The sequence below is a fragment of the Anoplolepis gracilipes genome, chromosome 2, assembly GCF_047496725.1.
Source record: "Anoplolepis gracilipes chromosome 2, ASM4749672v1, whole genome shotgun sequence".
Taxonomy (NCBI): Eukaryota; Metazoa; Arthropoda; class Insecta; order Hymenoptera; family Formicidae; genus Anoplolepis; species Anoplolepis gracilipes.
Window position 1 is genome coordinate 53,722 of NC_132971.1, and position 13,639 is coordinate 67,360.

The 13,639-nt window shown below is 29.6% G+C and overlaps 1 protein-coding gene across 1 annotated transcript; it reads left to right on the plus strand.

The window, feature by feature from the left end:
* Positions 1-1,191: 1,191 nt before the first annotated feature.
* On the plus strand, positions 1,192-7,991 carry LOC140663186 (fumarate hydratase, mitochondrial-like). The gene is made up of 14 exons (XM_072887171.1): positions 1,192-1,486; positions 2,194-2,331; positions 2,423-2,626; positions 2,750-3,032; positions 3,134-3,396; positions 3,941-4,330; positions 4,750-4,875; positions 5,569-5,733; positions 6,043-6,115; positions 6,251-6,456; positions 6,530-6,693; positions 7,224-7,348; positions 7,421-7,543; positions 7,637-7,991. The coding sequence occupies exons 1-14, from the start codon at positions 1,355-1,357 to the stop codon at positions 7,870-7,872; spliced, it is 2,628 nt and encodes an 875-aa protein (XP_072743272.1). The 5' UTR covers positions 1,192-1,354; the 3' UTR covers positions 7,873-7,991.
* Positions 7,992-13,639: the final 5,648 nt, after the last annotated feature.

The window sequence follows — 13,639 nt, forward strand, 5'->3', positions numbered from 1 at the left end:
TAAATATATTTAATTTACATATTTTAAATTAGAACATTTTTTTTCTATAATACAGGTTTAACAAAATAAAATTTTATCATATAGATTAAAAAACTTATAGTTATATCAGAAAAAAAGCTGAGACCGCTATTTATAGTCCGTTCTTATATTTAAGGCCGGTATTCATAGTCTGAGCTTATATTTAAGGTTGTCTCAAGATCCCATTCAACCAATAAAATGATACCATGCAGCCACTTCATTGGTTGAACGGGATCTTAAAACGATCTTAAAGCTTGTATCAGACGACGCATTATGCATTAAAAATTGAAATTAAAGATTGAAGATTGAAGTTTGACAAATTAAGACAAAACAATTTTAGTTCCCTTTGATTAGTCAAATTCTAATCTTTAATCTTTAATCTTCAATTTTCAATGCGTAGTCTGATACGGGCTTAAGCCGGGTCTACAATAGATCTAATAAGTCTTAAGTTGTAAGAAATTAACCAATTACAATTGACTTTAGAGAAGAATAATCAATATGATTGGTTCATCTTTTACGACTTAAGGCTTACTACAGCTATTGTAGACCCGGCCTTAAGGTTCGACAGAACCGGCGAGAAAATTCCAGCGTCACTGTCACCAACATTGAGAAATAAATTCTCATTCAATGTGTTGGTGTATGTCTGTTCCACAGACTTCTATACAGTCGAACCTCTTATGGATCATCTACAATGGCCGTAGAACGTAAGGTCGCAAGCAAATTGACCAATGACAGTCAAGCATTTTCGAAAATGACTGCTTGACTGTCATTGGTCAATTTGCTTGCGACCTTACGTTCTACGGCCATTGTAGACGAGGCTTTAAGGTCGGTCTATAATGGCAGTAAGCGGTACAGAGTAAGGAGTAAGAAGTAAGGAGTATGAAATGGGATTTGCCCATTTCGTTACTCCCGGCTTTTAATTCGTCAGTTGTTACTTCTTACTCCTTACTCTGTATCGCTTACTGCCATTGCAGACTGGCCTTTAGAGGTCCGACTCTCTACGGTATAATCTCTACGACTTAGTTTACACCGACATACTTTGATACGCGTACTAAATACTACTGGCCAATCACAGCCATTCAATTCTTTAGAAGACTGGTCATGATTGGCTATAGTACTTAGTACGCGTATCAAGTGCTCGGTGTAAACTAAGTTTATGTGTCGACCCTTAAATCAGCTTAAACTGTGAGTGACTTCTCCAGCCTCCATTAATATCAACTCTATGACTAAGGAGCTCACTGATAAAAAACGCCGCGCATAGCTGCTCTTAAGTTTTTCTCTATTTCGAGATTTTGATATTATCTGCAAAATAGTGTTGTGTAATTGTTAAAAAAAAATGACATTCAACATATTTAAGTGTCGTTTCTCCAATCACAGCTTGCGCCAATTGAAGAAGTTGGTCACTACTAAAATTTCTTCACCTGTAAAATTATATATATCTACTTCGACGGTTACAATGAACAGTAAGGTATAAAGCTGTTTTAATGTCAAAAAAGTTTTTATTTTATATAATAGGACATTTTTTATAAAAAAGAGAGTTAACTATGTATAACTCATTTCTTATTTATAGAAAAAAATTAAAGGTTAACGTTTGTAATGTGTGACTCAGTTTTACATAATACCTCAGTTTTATATATATATATATATAAAACTAATATTTGTATGTATATATATATATATATATATATATATATATATATATATATATTTATATTTATATTTATTATAAATATTCAATTTATACATTATTTTAGTTAAAAGTTTTTGAAGTAAATATATAATCATTTAGTTTTATTTTATAAAAGGTGAAAATTAATTGATCATAAAAATGAACTGTTTCAAGTTATTTGATGGCTTGTATATACAAATAACATGTCTGTTTATCATTTTGTAGAAATAACAGATATCTATTTTTCCTTCTATATTTTCTATGAATATATTATAATATATTAGTTATTCTATATATATTTATATTTCACAATCTTTTATATTATCTACTATCTACTGCTGTAATTATAAATAAACTATATACAGTTATAATAATAATTTATCTTGCTAATAGTAAAGATGCTTGTATGAAAATATTATTAACATCAATGTATTTATAGAACTATGTATATATGCGTATGTTCATGTTAGAAATATGTGTAATCATATGTTTTGTATATACTGTAGGAGCAAGGACAAGTAGGTTACAGAATAGAAAGAGATACATTCGGAGAATTAAAAGTTCCAAAGGACAAGTATTATGGTGCACAAACTCTTCGAGCATTAATGAATTTTCCAATTGGTGATACATTTGAACGTATGCCTGTAAGACATGATGCTATAAATTTATCTGATTTATTTTTTAAATTTTTTAATAAAAGTTTTTTTTTTAAATAATACTGCATTATTTTTACAGTATGGAGTAATAGTTGCTCTGGGTATATTAAAAAAAGCTGCTGCAGAAGTGAATAAAGAATGTGGATATTTGGATCCTAAAGTTGCTGATGCTATTAGTAGAGCTGCGGATGATGTGATAAGTGGAAAATTATATAATGATCATTTTCCCTTAATTATTTGGCAAACTGGATCTGGTACACAAACCCACATGAATGTCAATGAGGTTAAATTATACACATACACACACTAACACACTGTATATATAAACATTTCAATATTATATTAAATTATATATGTAATATTTACAATATTACTTTTATTAATAGAAATAACTAAAAATGCTTAGGTAATTGCCAATCGTGCAATTGAAATACTTGGTGGGGAACTTGGTTCAAAAAAACCTGTACATCCAAATGATCATGTTAATATGTCACAAAGTAGCAATGACACATTTCCATCAGCTATGCATGTAGCTGTTGCTTTAGAAATTCATAAAGTGTTAATCCCAGGCTTGGAAAAATTGCACAAAGCATTAAGTGACAAGGCGGAAGAATGGAAAGATATTATAAAAATTGGTAGAACTCATACCCAAGATGCAGTTCCATTAACATTGGGTCAAGAATTTTCAGGTATATATATATATATATAATTTTTTTTATTTTTTGTCATAAGATAACTTATACATATTTTGATATGAAATATTTAAAATATTGCATATTGTCTCACACAGGATATACCACACAGATTAAATATGGTATTGAAAGAATAAAAGATACACTTCCAAGATTATATCAATTGGCTCTTGGTGGCACAGCAGTCGGAACAGGATTAAATGCGCGAAAGGACGCTGTAGAAAAGATAGTTGCAAAAGTTGCACAACTGACTGATTTACCATTTATTCCTGCACCAAATAAATTTGAAGCTCTGGCTGCACATGATGCGATTGTTGAAGTACATGGTGCTTTTAATACAGTGGCTGTTTCTCTTATGAAGGTATACTTATATATAAAAGTATTATACAGAGTGAGGAGAAAGTATGGAAACTCTGAAAAATATAAGTTTTATAGAAAAATGTTTTAGACAGTTTTAGAAAAGTTGTATGGTTTCGAGGACATAAAATGGTCATTGATTTGATTGCTCGAAGGTCACGCGAAGATCACTTTCAATTTCTTAAATGGAACACCCTATTTTTAATTGCATCTTGTAGCTTACCTTGAAAGCTTTCCAAAACACTATAATAAAACTTCTTTTGGTTAAGAATTTCCTGAGATATTTTAAGGTTTGTCAGACCATTTTTTAAACATAAAATATGAAATAAATGGAAAAAATGAATAGATCTTGCTTAGATGGATTTATCCCTTCTCGATCTTGCTTTAAATTTTTTTTCTGTAAAATTTATATTTTTCGAGATTTTTTTAGGGTTTCCACGCTTTTTCCTCACCCTGTATAAAATCTATGTAAAAAAAATATGTAAAAAATAGGTTTCTTTTAACCACTTATATTTTACCAATATCTTTTTTGTGTATAATTTGCATAGATCGCAAATGATATTAGATTTCTGGGAAGTGGACCTAGATGCGGTTTAGGAGAATTATCTCTTCCAGAAAACGAACCTGGAAGTTCTATTATGCCTGGAAAAGTAAATCCTACACAATGCGAATCGATAACTATGGTATGCAGTCAAGTAATGGGTAATAATGTGGCAATAACTGTTGGTGGCAGTAATGGTCATTTTGAACTTAATGTTTTTAAACCGATTATGGTTGCCAACGCTTTGAGGTCTGCAAGATTATTAGGTGATGCTTGCTCATCGTTTGCAAAGAACTGCATTGTAGACATTATTCCCAATCTTGAGAGAATACAGAAGAATGTGAATGAAAGTTTGATGCTTGTCACAGCATTAAACCCATATATTGGTTATGATAAGGTATCCATGCACATTTCTTTTAGAATGAAATAAGAGAGAAGAGACTTATTTTATAAACAAGTAACTATCAACTTGGTGAATAAGAGCCATACGCGAATGTTAATGCATAAATTTCTTTAGAAATTAATTCTTTCCACAAAAATTGAAACGTGCACAGGGCACATATTTTACTTGGTGTATTTTATCAAAAAATAGATTCTCATTTTTTGAGAATTCTATAACCCCTCTTTACCCTCCTAAAGAGATGTAGGCGAGAAATTAATTAATTTCTAAAAAAATTTACACATTAACATCCGCGTATGGCTCTTATTCGCCAAGTTGATAGTTACTTGTTTGTAAATATTAGGAGCCTTATATATTCGATTTATTTTATAAGTTTTATATATCAAAATTATTGATATTTATAATTTTTTTTGTAGGCTGCTACTATTGCTAAGTATGCGCACAAAGAAAAACTCACACTAAGAGAATCTGCATTGAAACATGGAATAACGGCGGAACAGTTTGATGAATGGGTCAGACCTGAACAGATGCTTGGTCCAAAATAATTTTCGTATTAAAAAATATATAATGGTAATGTGCACTCTGTCATGTATTTTGTTTGTCGTTGCTTATTTCGATAGAGCCTAATGTAAGGAACTTAATAAATGCATATTAACAAAGCAAAATATTTATATTTTTACATATAATAAAGTTAAAAATAAAAAATTATTTCTATATTCAAAATGGGTATTACTATTATGAACACATATGTTATAATTTATCATATGTAATACGTTGTGTACTTAAAATCAAATTTAATAATGATAATGGTAATTTTAATTAATATTTATATATATATATAGTTCATACTTATTGTTACATATTTAAATCAATTTATAATTATATATAATTTATTATATAATATTGATCTGTATGTAGTCATGTAATATTAATTTATAGTTTATATATAGACAAAACATACATATAAAAATTATCTCTAACACATTCATTGTCTGTATAGTATACATACACGATTAATGTTCTTACACAAAATAGTGACTTTAGTCTTACATACTTACTATTTTGTCTGTTATCAACATAAACATTTTAAAGTTCAGTAAGCCACTTATTCATGATTGGTGTAGCTTTTAAAATTTGGATAGATATAAAAATATATACCAATCACGAACGATTACTCAACGAGCGATTGTGTTATCGAATGACCTTAAATCTGTAGGTTGTAGGTCAAAAACTAGATAATTTCTATATGTACATACACTTGTAAACTACTCTGGAACAAAGAAAAGATAAAATTCGAAATGAATATATTAATTAAAGCACGCACAATATATAGCAAATTAAATATTCGTTATTATGGTGGAAAAGTTGGTGTAATAGGAGTACCATTTGATAAAGGGCAGGTAAATAATATAGAAGAATAAAAACTTTCAGTCCTGCTTTACTATAAAATTCGAAATGAATATATTAATTAAAGCACGCACAATATATAGCAAATTAAATATTCGTTATTATGGTGGAAAAGTTGGTGTAATAGGAGTACCATTTGATAAAGGACAGGTAAATAATATAGAAGAATAAAAACTTTCAGTCCTGCTTTACTATATTGCTTATATATGCATATGAATTATCTCTTAAACGAAAATATCAATAGAAATAACAAAGATCATCAATTATTAAAATATTAATTATAAAAACAATAAATGTAACAGGAAAAAGAAGGAGTGGCTCGTGGACCAGATGCAATCAGAGCAGCAAATTTAATATATGAATTAAAAGCATTAGGTATAATAAATGTATACTATAACATATATCAATAGCATGTTATATATTCATCGTTACCCACACAGACACATGTATATGTACATTTAACATGTATTAAATATGTACAATTAACATAATCTATATTCATTTCTTAAGAGTTGGATGTGCAAGATTACGGCGATATACTCTACGATGCAAATAATATAAGTGATGTAAATAATATGTCACATTTGGGTTGTGTAGCAAGTTGTACAAGTCGTTTATCCGAACAAGTTCGACAAGTATTAAGAGATGGTAGGCAAGCATTGACAATCGGTGGTGATCACAGCTTGAGTATTGGTACTATCGATGGGCATGTAAAGGTATTAAATAATAAATATATGCATGTAGAAAAAAATTAATAATTAAATCTGAATATGCTTACGTACTTTTCAGGAAAAACAAGATGTAGCAGTGATATGGGTAGATGCTCATGCAGATTTAAATACTAACAAGACTAGTGAGAGCGGTAATGTACATGGAATGCCTGTAGCGTTGTTAACTTCAGAATTAGCTGACTATTGGCCATATTTACCAGGCATGGATTGGCAAATGCCAATGTAAGAGTAACGTGCACAAACATTTAGAGATTTATTATCTAATATTTATTATTTATATAATAAATATTAATTTATTATATAAATATATAATTATATAAATTTATGTATAATTTACCATATAAACTATATATATATATATATATATATATATATATATGTATATATATATATATATATATATATGTATATAAATAATTTATAATTATATATTTTTCTAAAATGAATTAAAAGGAATAAACTTAACTCTTACAATATACCCTACATTTAGATGCCTCATCCATACACATATGGGAATTTCAAGTCCGACCGTTTTTTTCATTTATTTAAATAGATTCAAAAAATTTGTAAAAATTCGTAAAAATACTTTCAAGTTTCTGGAACAAATATCCATAATTCATTTTGGAAAAAAAGACGGAGATAAGAAGCGGGCCGCGCTTAGAAGTTTTAAGAAATTTCAATGGATAGAAATCGATCGGACACGAATGACCTATCGTGTGTATCGTAAGGGTTAATATATAGTTAATATATAGTTTTTATAGGTTATCTATCAGAAATGTAGCTTATATTGGTTTGAGATCCGTGGATTGCTATGAAAGATTAGTAATTGAAAAATTTGGTATTACTGCTTTCGGCATGGAGGATATAGAACGTTATGGTTTGCACATAAAATAATTACACATGAATTATGCATAATAAATATAAAATGCACCAAGATTAATGTTTTTAGGTATTCATGATGTAATACATATGGCACTAAATAAGATAGATCCTTATAACTCAAGATCTTTACATATTAGTTTTGACATAGATGCATTAGATCCTCTTGAAGCACCCAGCACTGGAACTCCAGGTAACTAATTATATTAATATATCACACTTCTGTTATCAAGTTCTTATTCTATAATAATTTAATTCTTCTATTATAAATGTTTACAAACTGCAGTACGTGGAGGATTGTCTCTTAGAGAAGCAATTAATCTTATGGAAGAAATACATAGAACGCACCGACTAAGTGCTATAGATTTAGTAGAAGTCAATCCACAAATTGGCTGTGCAAAAGATGTGAAGCTTACTATACAAGCAGCCATACATATCATTCAAGCAGCTTTGGGATATACCAGACGTGGTTTGAGAGTACCTAAAGGTGTGACTGATATACCTTTACAAACTGAATCTTAAATAAATATATTTGCTATCGTTACAATTATTTTTATGTAGTTTTATATATTTTAATTCATAACTATTCTTATAAAATTACTCAACTAATTTACCTGATTAAATAAATTTGTTAACAATCATATTTTTAATATAATTTTTTGTTATTTATATTTCATTATCTTTTATTACAAATGTTTTTCCAGGTATATTATCAAATGTAATTTCAATTTTAGATATGTCATATTTATTTTCATTTTTATGTTCTAACATTAGCTCATAATATAACTTTGCCTTAGTATTGTTACCTGTAAGTGAAACTTTAAACCACTTATACTTTATTTTTTGTCCAAGAATTTGCTGCCCATCACCATAAGTGATGCGACCGAATGTTATAGGTTCTCCAAGATATGATTCAGCTTTCTTATGTGCACGAAAAATATTAATCACATCTTTATAAGACTCACTTTCTTTAATATTATGTTGTACGCGATAATGAAAGGCATAACCTGTACTTGCTGTTACAAATCCTCCCAAACTTGCTATTTTTACAAGTGTTTGATTTGATATCATCTGTAACAAGGAAAAATTACATTTTGATTTTGAAAAATATATCTCTTTTTTTATATGTTTTGTTTGTATAGTATACTTTAAGATCTTCACATTACACGAAACGTGAAAAGTGAACAATTTTGCTATTGAGCGTAATATTCTTCTTTTGATTAGCACCACCAGAGAGAAGGTTTCTCTCTGGCATCATCATAGACATACAAAATGGACTGAGCATCGCGATAGCCAAGCGCGCGCCCGGTTTAGAGAGAGAGAGAGATACTACGCCTGAGGCCTATGTCTGTCTCTTTTGCTAGTATCTCATTGGTTATTTTGTCCCCTTCCAGAATTCAAAGGGAACAAAATAACCAATGAGATACTAGCAAAAGAGACAGACATAGGCCTCAGGCGTAGTATCTCTCTCTCTCTCTAAACCGGGTGCGCGCTTGGCTATCGCGATGCTCAGTCCATTCCATATGTCGATGGTGCCGACGCTCACTGTCGCTACCACCAGTATAAAGGTGCCTTTTCATGCTGACGCTCGACCATAGAGATATTATATATAGAGTACGGGAGTGCTATGCTAGCTCGTCAGTGGATGCGTTAGCGAAATAGAAGGAGAACGCTGCTATATGGGCTCCTGCTGTCCTTGTCTGTCGCGCATGCGCAAACTGATACAATAGCATAGATAATAGACATAGACAAGGACAGCAGGGGCCCATATAGCAGCGCTATATTAGAGGAACTCTATAACATACTGGAGCGAACCTTCCCTGTTTCAAACAAAGAACATTGTGTCCGCAAATTAGAGGGAGACACATATAGCAGTGGTTGGATCTCTGTCTCTTTTTACCTAAGATATAATAATATCCCGGTCTTTACGACGAAAGTACTCGCGCTGGTATCGGTCCGCTCGCTCGTTGTTTTAAATCATAGTAAACTCATTACCAGAAAGATTGAGATTGTTTACTCCTCTCATCCGGTGAATAAAATAAAAATCGGTTAGTGTGACCGTATTAATCGAAGGTGCGGTTACATTTAACTTGTTTTAAAAAATATTTTTAAAAATCAAAAATTAATATTTTATATAGTGTATTAATTTTTGATATATTTGTAATAATTTGTGAAGTATTTTTTTAATAATCTTAATATTTTTTCATATAAAATATAGTGAATTAATTATAAAATTAAAAAATCTACATAGATATATTTAAAAGCTATGCAATCGCACATTACAGGTGCATTTATATAAAGATAGGTTCATTAAATCAATTATATTCATTATTGTATGAAAAATTTAATAAACATTTTAATAAAAAAAAAGAGTACAAGATATTTTTTTATATTACATCACGATATATCAAAATAAAATATAAAATAAACTATTGTTTTTTTTTTTTTTTTTTTTTTTTTTTTTTTTTAATTCTATCTTAATATTACACTTTACTATATTGAATAACAAAGAATAAGTTTCTGTGAAAAAATGTATAAGTTTAAGAAAACACAAAGATAATTTTAAAATTGTAAAAGCACTTTTTGAAAATTATATTGACAGTACCATTGACATGTCCCATTTAAGGGTCGTAAGGAGTGACGGGTAAACTCCAGTTTCATAATTATTAACATTGAAAAATGAACTCTCATGAAATGTATTGAGATATATGTCCGTATACGCCGAACTTATCATTATCATTATATTGCAAGAAAGACGGCATTATTGTCTCTCCTTGTCATATGATGCTACCAATGTAATTTATCGTTAATTGCACTACTGTACCTATTTTTTAGGTACAGATGATATTCATTAACAAACGCCTCGCCAACAAAAAAATTTACATTTTTCCGTGAACTTTGTTTTGATGTACAATATTTCTTATGTTTCTTATATTATTAAAATTAGTGCTAAAGAATCGAATTTTAATTTAGCTTTTACAAATTTATAATAAATTGTACATACGCTAATTTACATTCTACAGTTTTAGCAATGCAAAACCCGTTTTCTGCATATTCGGCCGTGAAAATAATCTCTTTATACATTTTGCCTATGTATTCTTTATAAACCTAGAATTGCTAAAGAACTGGATTTTACAATTTGATTCTTAAAAATTTATAATAAATAAAAAACCAACTCGTGGTAGTTACGGTTCATGTACTTTGAACCGTAACTAACTAAACCGCTGTCTTTTTAAATTATGATTTTTCTTTTTTGATCTATTATCGAAAAAATCGCTCTTTAGCACAAAGAGTCAGTACTAATTACGAATTCTATAATTATAACGTTTTTCAATGCATATTTTGGCTGAAATATGCAGAAAACAAAACCTCTAGCTGACAAAGGTCTCCACAGCAGTGTCTCTTGTCGACTCTTAAAACAGAATAAGTTTAATGTCAAACTAATAAGAAAGAAATTTAACAAAGCAAATGCGATTGATAGTGCATATATTAATTACATGTTCACAAATAGAGTTGCCATACAAACATAATAACAATTAAACGTTTTAATTTTAATCCTCTAAATTCGTTTATGAACATTTAATAAATATATTCCCTCAACCATTTGACTCTGCCAATAAGCTTTTCTTTATTACTTTGACTTATATATTTATTAAGTCTATATATACATCTTTGAAATTTAATTTATCTTTTTTATTAATTAGTACTTTCAAAGAATTTCAAGCGTATCGATAAAAATAAAATATTCTGTATACATATAAACTTAACAAGATAGCGAAATGCCAGCAGTATGCAAACAATTACTAACAATAAGCAAAATCTATCATACTGATATGCAGTAGAAATTAAGCATTCTGTATCACGATGTGATAGAAATGTGTGTATGTACAAGGTGTTTCGTCAACATACAGTACGACCGGTTGCCTGCCCATAGGAGCGGAAAGTCGGTAATGCAGGAAGAGATAATATTATAATATTTTTTTAGATATATGCTTTAAAATATTTATGTCACAAGTTTGCTATTTTGTTGCAATTTAATTTCTTCTTTTTCTTCTAAGCTTATTGCGTGTTAATAGCGTAACAGCTAGTATACTTCGTCAAAAATGTAATAAACGCGCGTAATCTGTATTATCTATTCCTGCATTACCGACTTTCCGCTCCTATGGGTAGGCAACCGGTTGTACTGAGCTGTATGTTGACGAAACATCCTACACATATGTACGCGCGCGCGCGCGTGTGTGCGCGTGCGTGTGTGCGTGTATGCGCGTGTTTGTATGGAAATATATGTATAACAAAACTAAATGTATATACAGGACATGTATCAAAATTAATTAAAACGTCGGAGTCAGGCAAAGGAACAATCTAGAAAAACAATCTATCTAACAACTTTTTCAACATAATAATGAATGAAATTATCAAGGAAGCAAAAAAGGTCGGAGCGGGCTACAAAATGACTAATAAATCCGTAGAAATATTATGCTGATGATACTATACCAATAGCAGAAAATGATCTTCAGCATCCTTTGTTTACATTCACCACAATCACGGAAAAGTTTAACATCCCATCCACAGAGAAAACAAAATCTATAGTTATCTTGAAAGACCCCTTCCGATGCATACTGATGGCTAATAATATCATAAGAATAAGTGATGAAATTATGGATCACAAATATCAAGCAACGGAAATATTATAAAAAAGATAAGAGAGAATGCTATCAAAGTGTCGAAATCTCTGGAAACTTAAGATACGTCATATGGAGAAATAAATATATGATCATGGAAAACAAAGTAAGGATCTATAAGACCTGCGTGAGATTTTGACCGATTTTGACATATGCAGCGAAAACTTGGGCAGAGACATCTAAAACCAAAAGACTCATGAGAAGTGTAAAAATGAAATATTGACAACTATAAAAGGAGAACTATAACTTTACGAGATAAAATAAGGAGTATTATATCATACGAAAAAAACTATGATAAAAGATATGAGAAGATGGATAAAGTCGAGAAGACATCAATAAAGAGACCACATAAACAGGATAGACCAGAATAGAATCGCGAAATAGGCTAAAGATCAGAAGCTAAAATCAAAGGTCCCTTGGTCGTCCTCTTAAAAGATGGAAAGCTGAATGTCTACATTTCAAGACGGATGAAAAGTAATAAGAAAAAAACAGGACTTGTTAAAATAAAAACAAGAAAGAAGAAGAAATAAATATTCTGGATACTTTTAGTTGCATTTTTTGCATATCTTTGCCCGCGACAGGCATACAAAATAGATATCATTATATAACAATAACAAAAGAACTATAATCCAATATTACTACAATATTTATTACGTAGTATCAGTATATTTCTGCCATTATTTTATGATAACAAAAAACTATATTGTGTACTGTGTATTATACTGTGTGTATTTGCTATTATCTTTTGAGATGGTATGACCGTGTATACGATTTCTGCTGTATTTTTTCATGCCAGGTTTACAGATAAACTTGACCTCTGGCAACAATCTGCCAATATAGCATAATGTCATATTATAATCATATCAATTTTTGACTAGTTAGTTTCTGTTAAAATATTGTGCCAACACGCAATACTCAAATTCTATTGTTTTTATGCTAAAAATTTTATGTTTACTTAATTCTTGCATCATTTTTTATAGTACATTATGAAAAAAATGCTTCTTTTCTCATGCATTTCTGTCGACATTAACTTATAATAAAATAGCAGATCATGTTCGACTGCTGCCGGAGTTATGCTAATATATTAGCGCACAATTTGCAGTACATGATTTTCATAGATTTGGTTGTGTATGTATGTGTATATAAAATATGCACGTGCACATGATACATACATATATACATATACAAGTTATCTCAAAACCAGATGTCATTTTAATAATAAAAGTTCTCTGATCAATTTGAAGCTACTTTTTTATCTCAAAAATATCAAGAAGAGTCACTATTTTTTTCAAGTTTTTATTTCTTGCCATTATATGTATATTTTTGTAACTAAAAACCTTAAATTAAAATTTTATTAAGTAAACTTTACTTAATTTACTGAAATTAATTGAAGATTGTAGTTTTGTTAATTTGTTAACTTCACAAAGTTTAGTTTGAAAAAAGAAGTCCTTTATTTTCAATCGTTTATATTATAATTTGGAAATTATTAATGCCTCTCTCTCAATATTTTCGCTAAAGAAATGTTGTCTTCAAATTGGTCAACGAATTTGTTATTAAAAAGACATTATTTTACATTTTATATACAATATATTGTATACAATATTTGT

What these genes read in the sequence shown, in the direction of transcription:
- LOC140663186 (XM_072887171.1), top strand. Translation starts at nt 1,355, where the DNA reads ATGACATTCAACATATTTAAGTGTCGTTTCTCCAATCACAGCTTGCGC. An exon ending in CCCACATGAATGTCAATGAG is followed by an intron (nt 2,627 to 2,749) that starts GTTAAATTATAC and finishes AAAAATGCTTAG; the next exon opens with GTAATTGCCAATCGTGCAAT. An exon ending in ATGGATTGGCAAATGCCAAT is followed by an intron (nt 6,694 to 7,223) that starts GTAAGAGTAACG and finishes GTTAATATATAG; the next exon opens with TTTTTATAGGTTATCTATCA.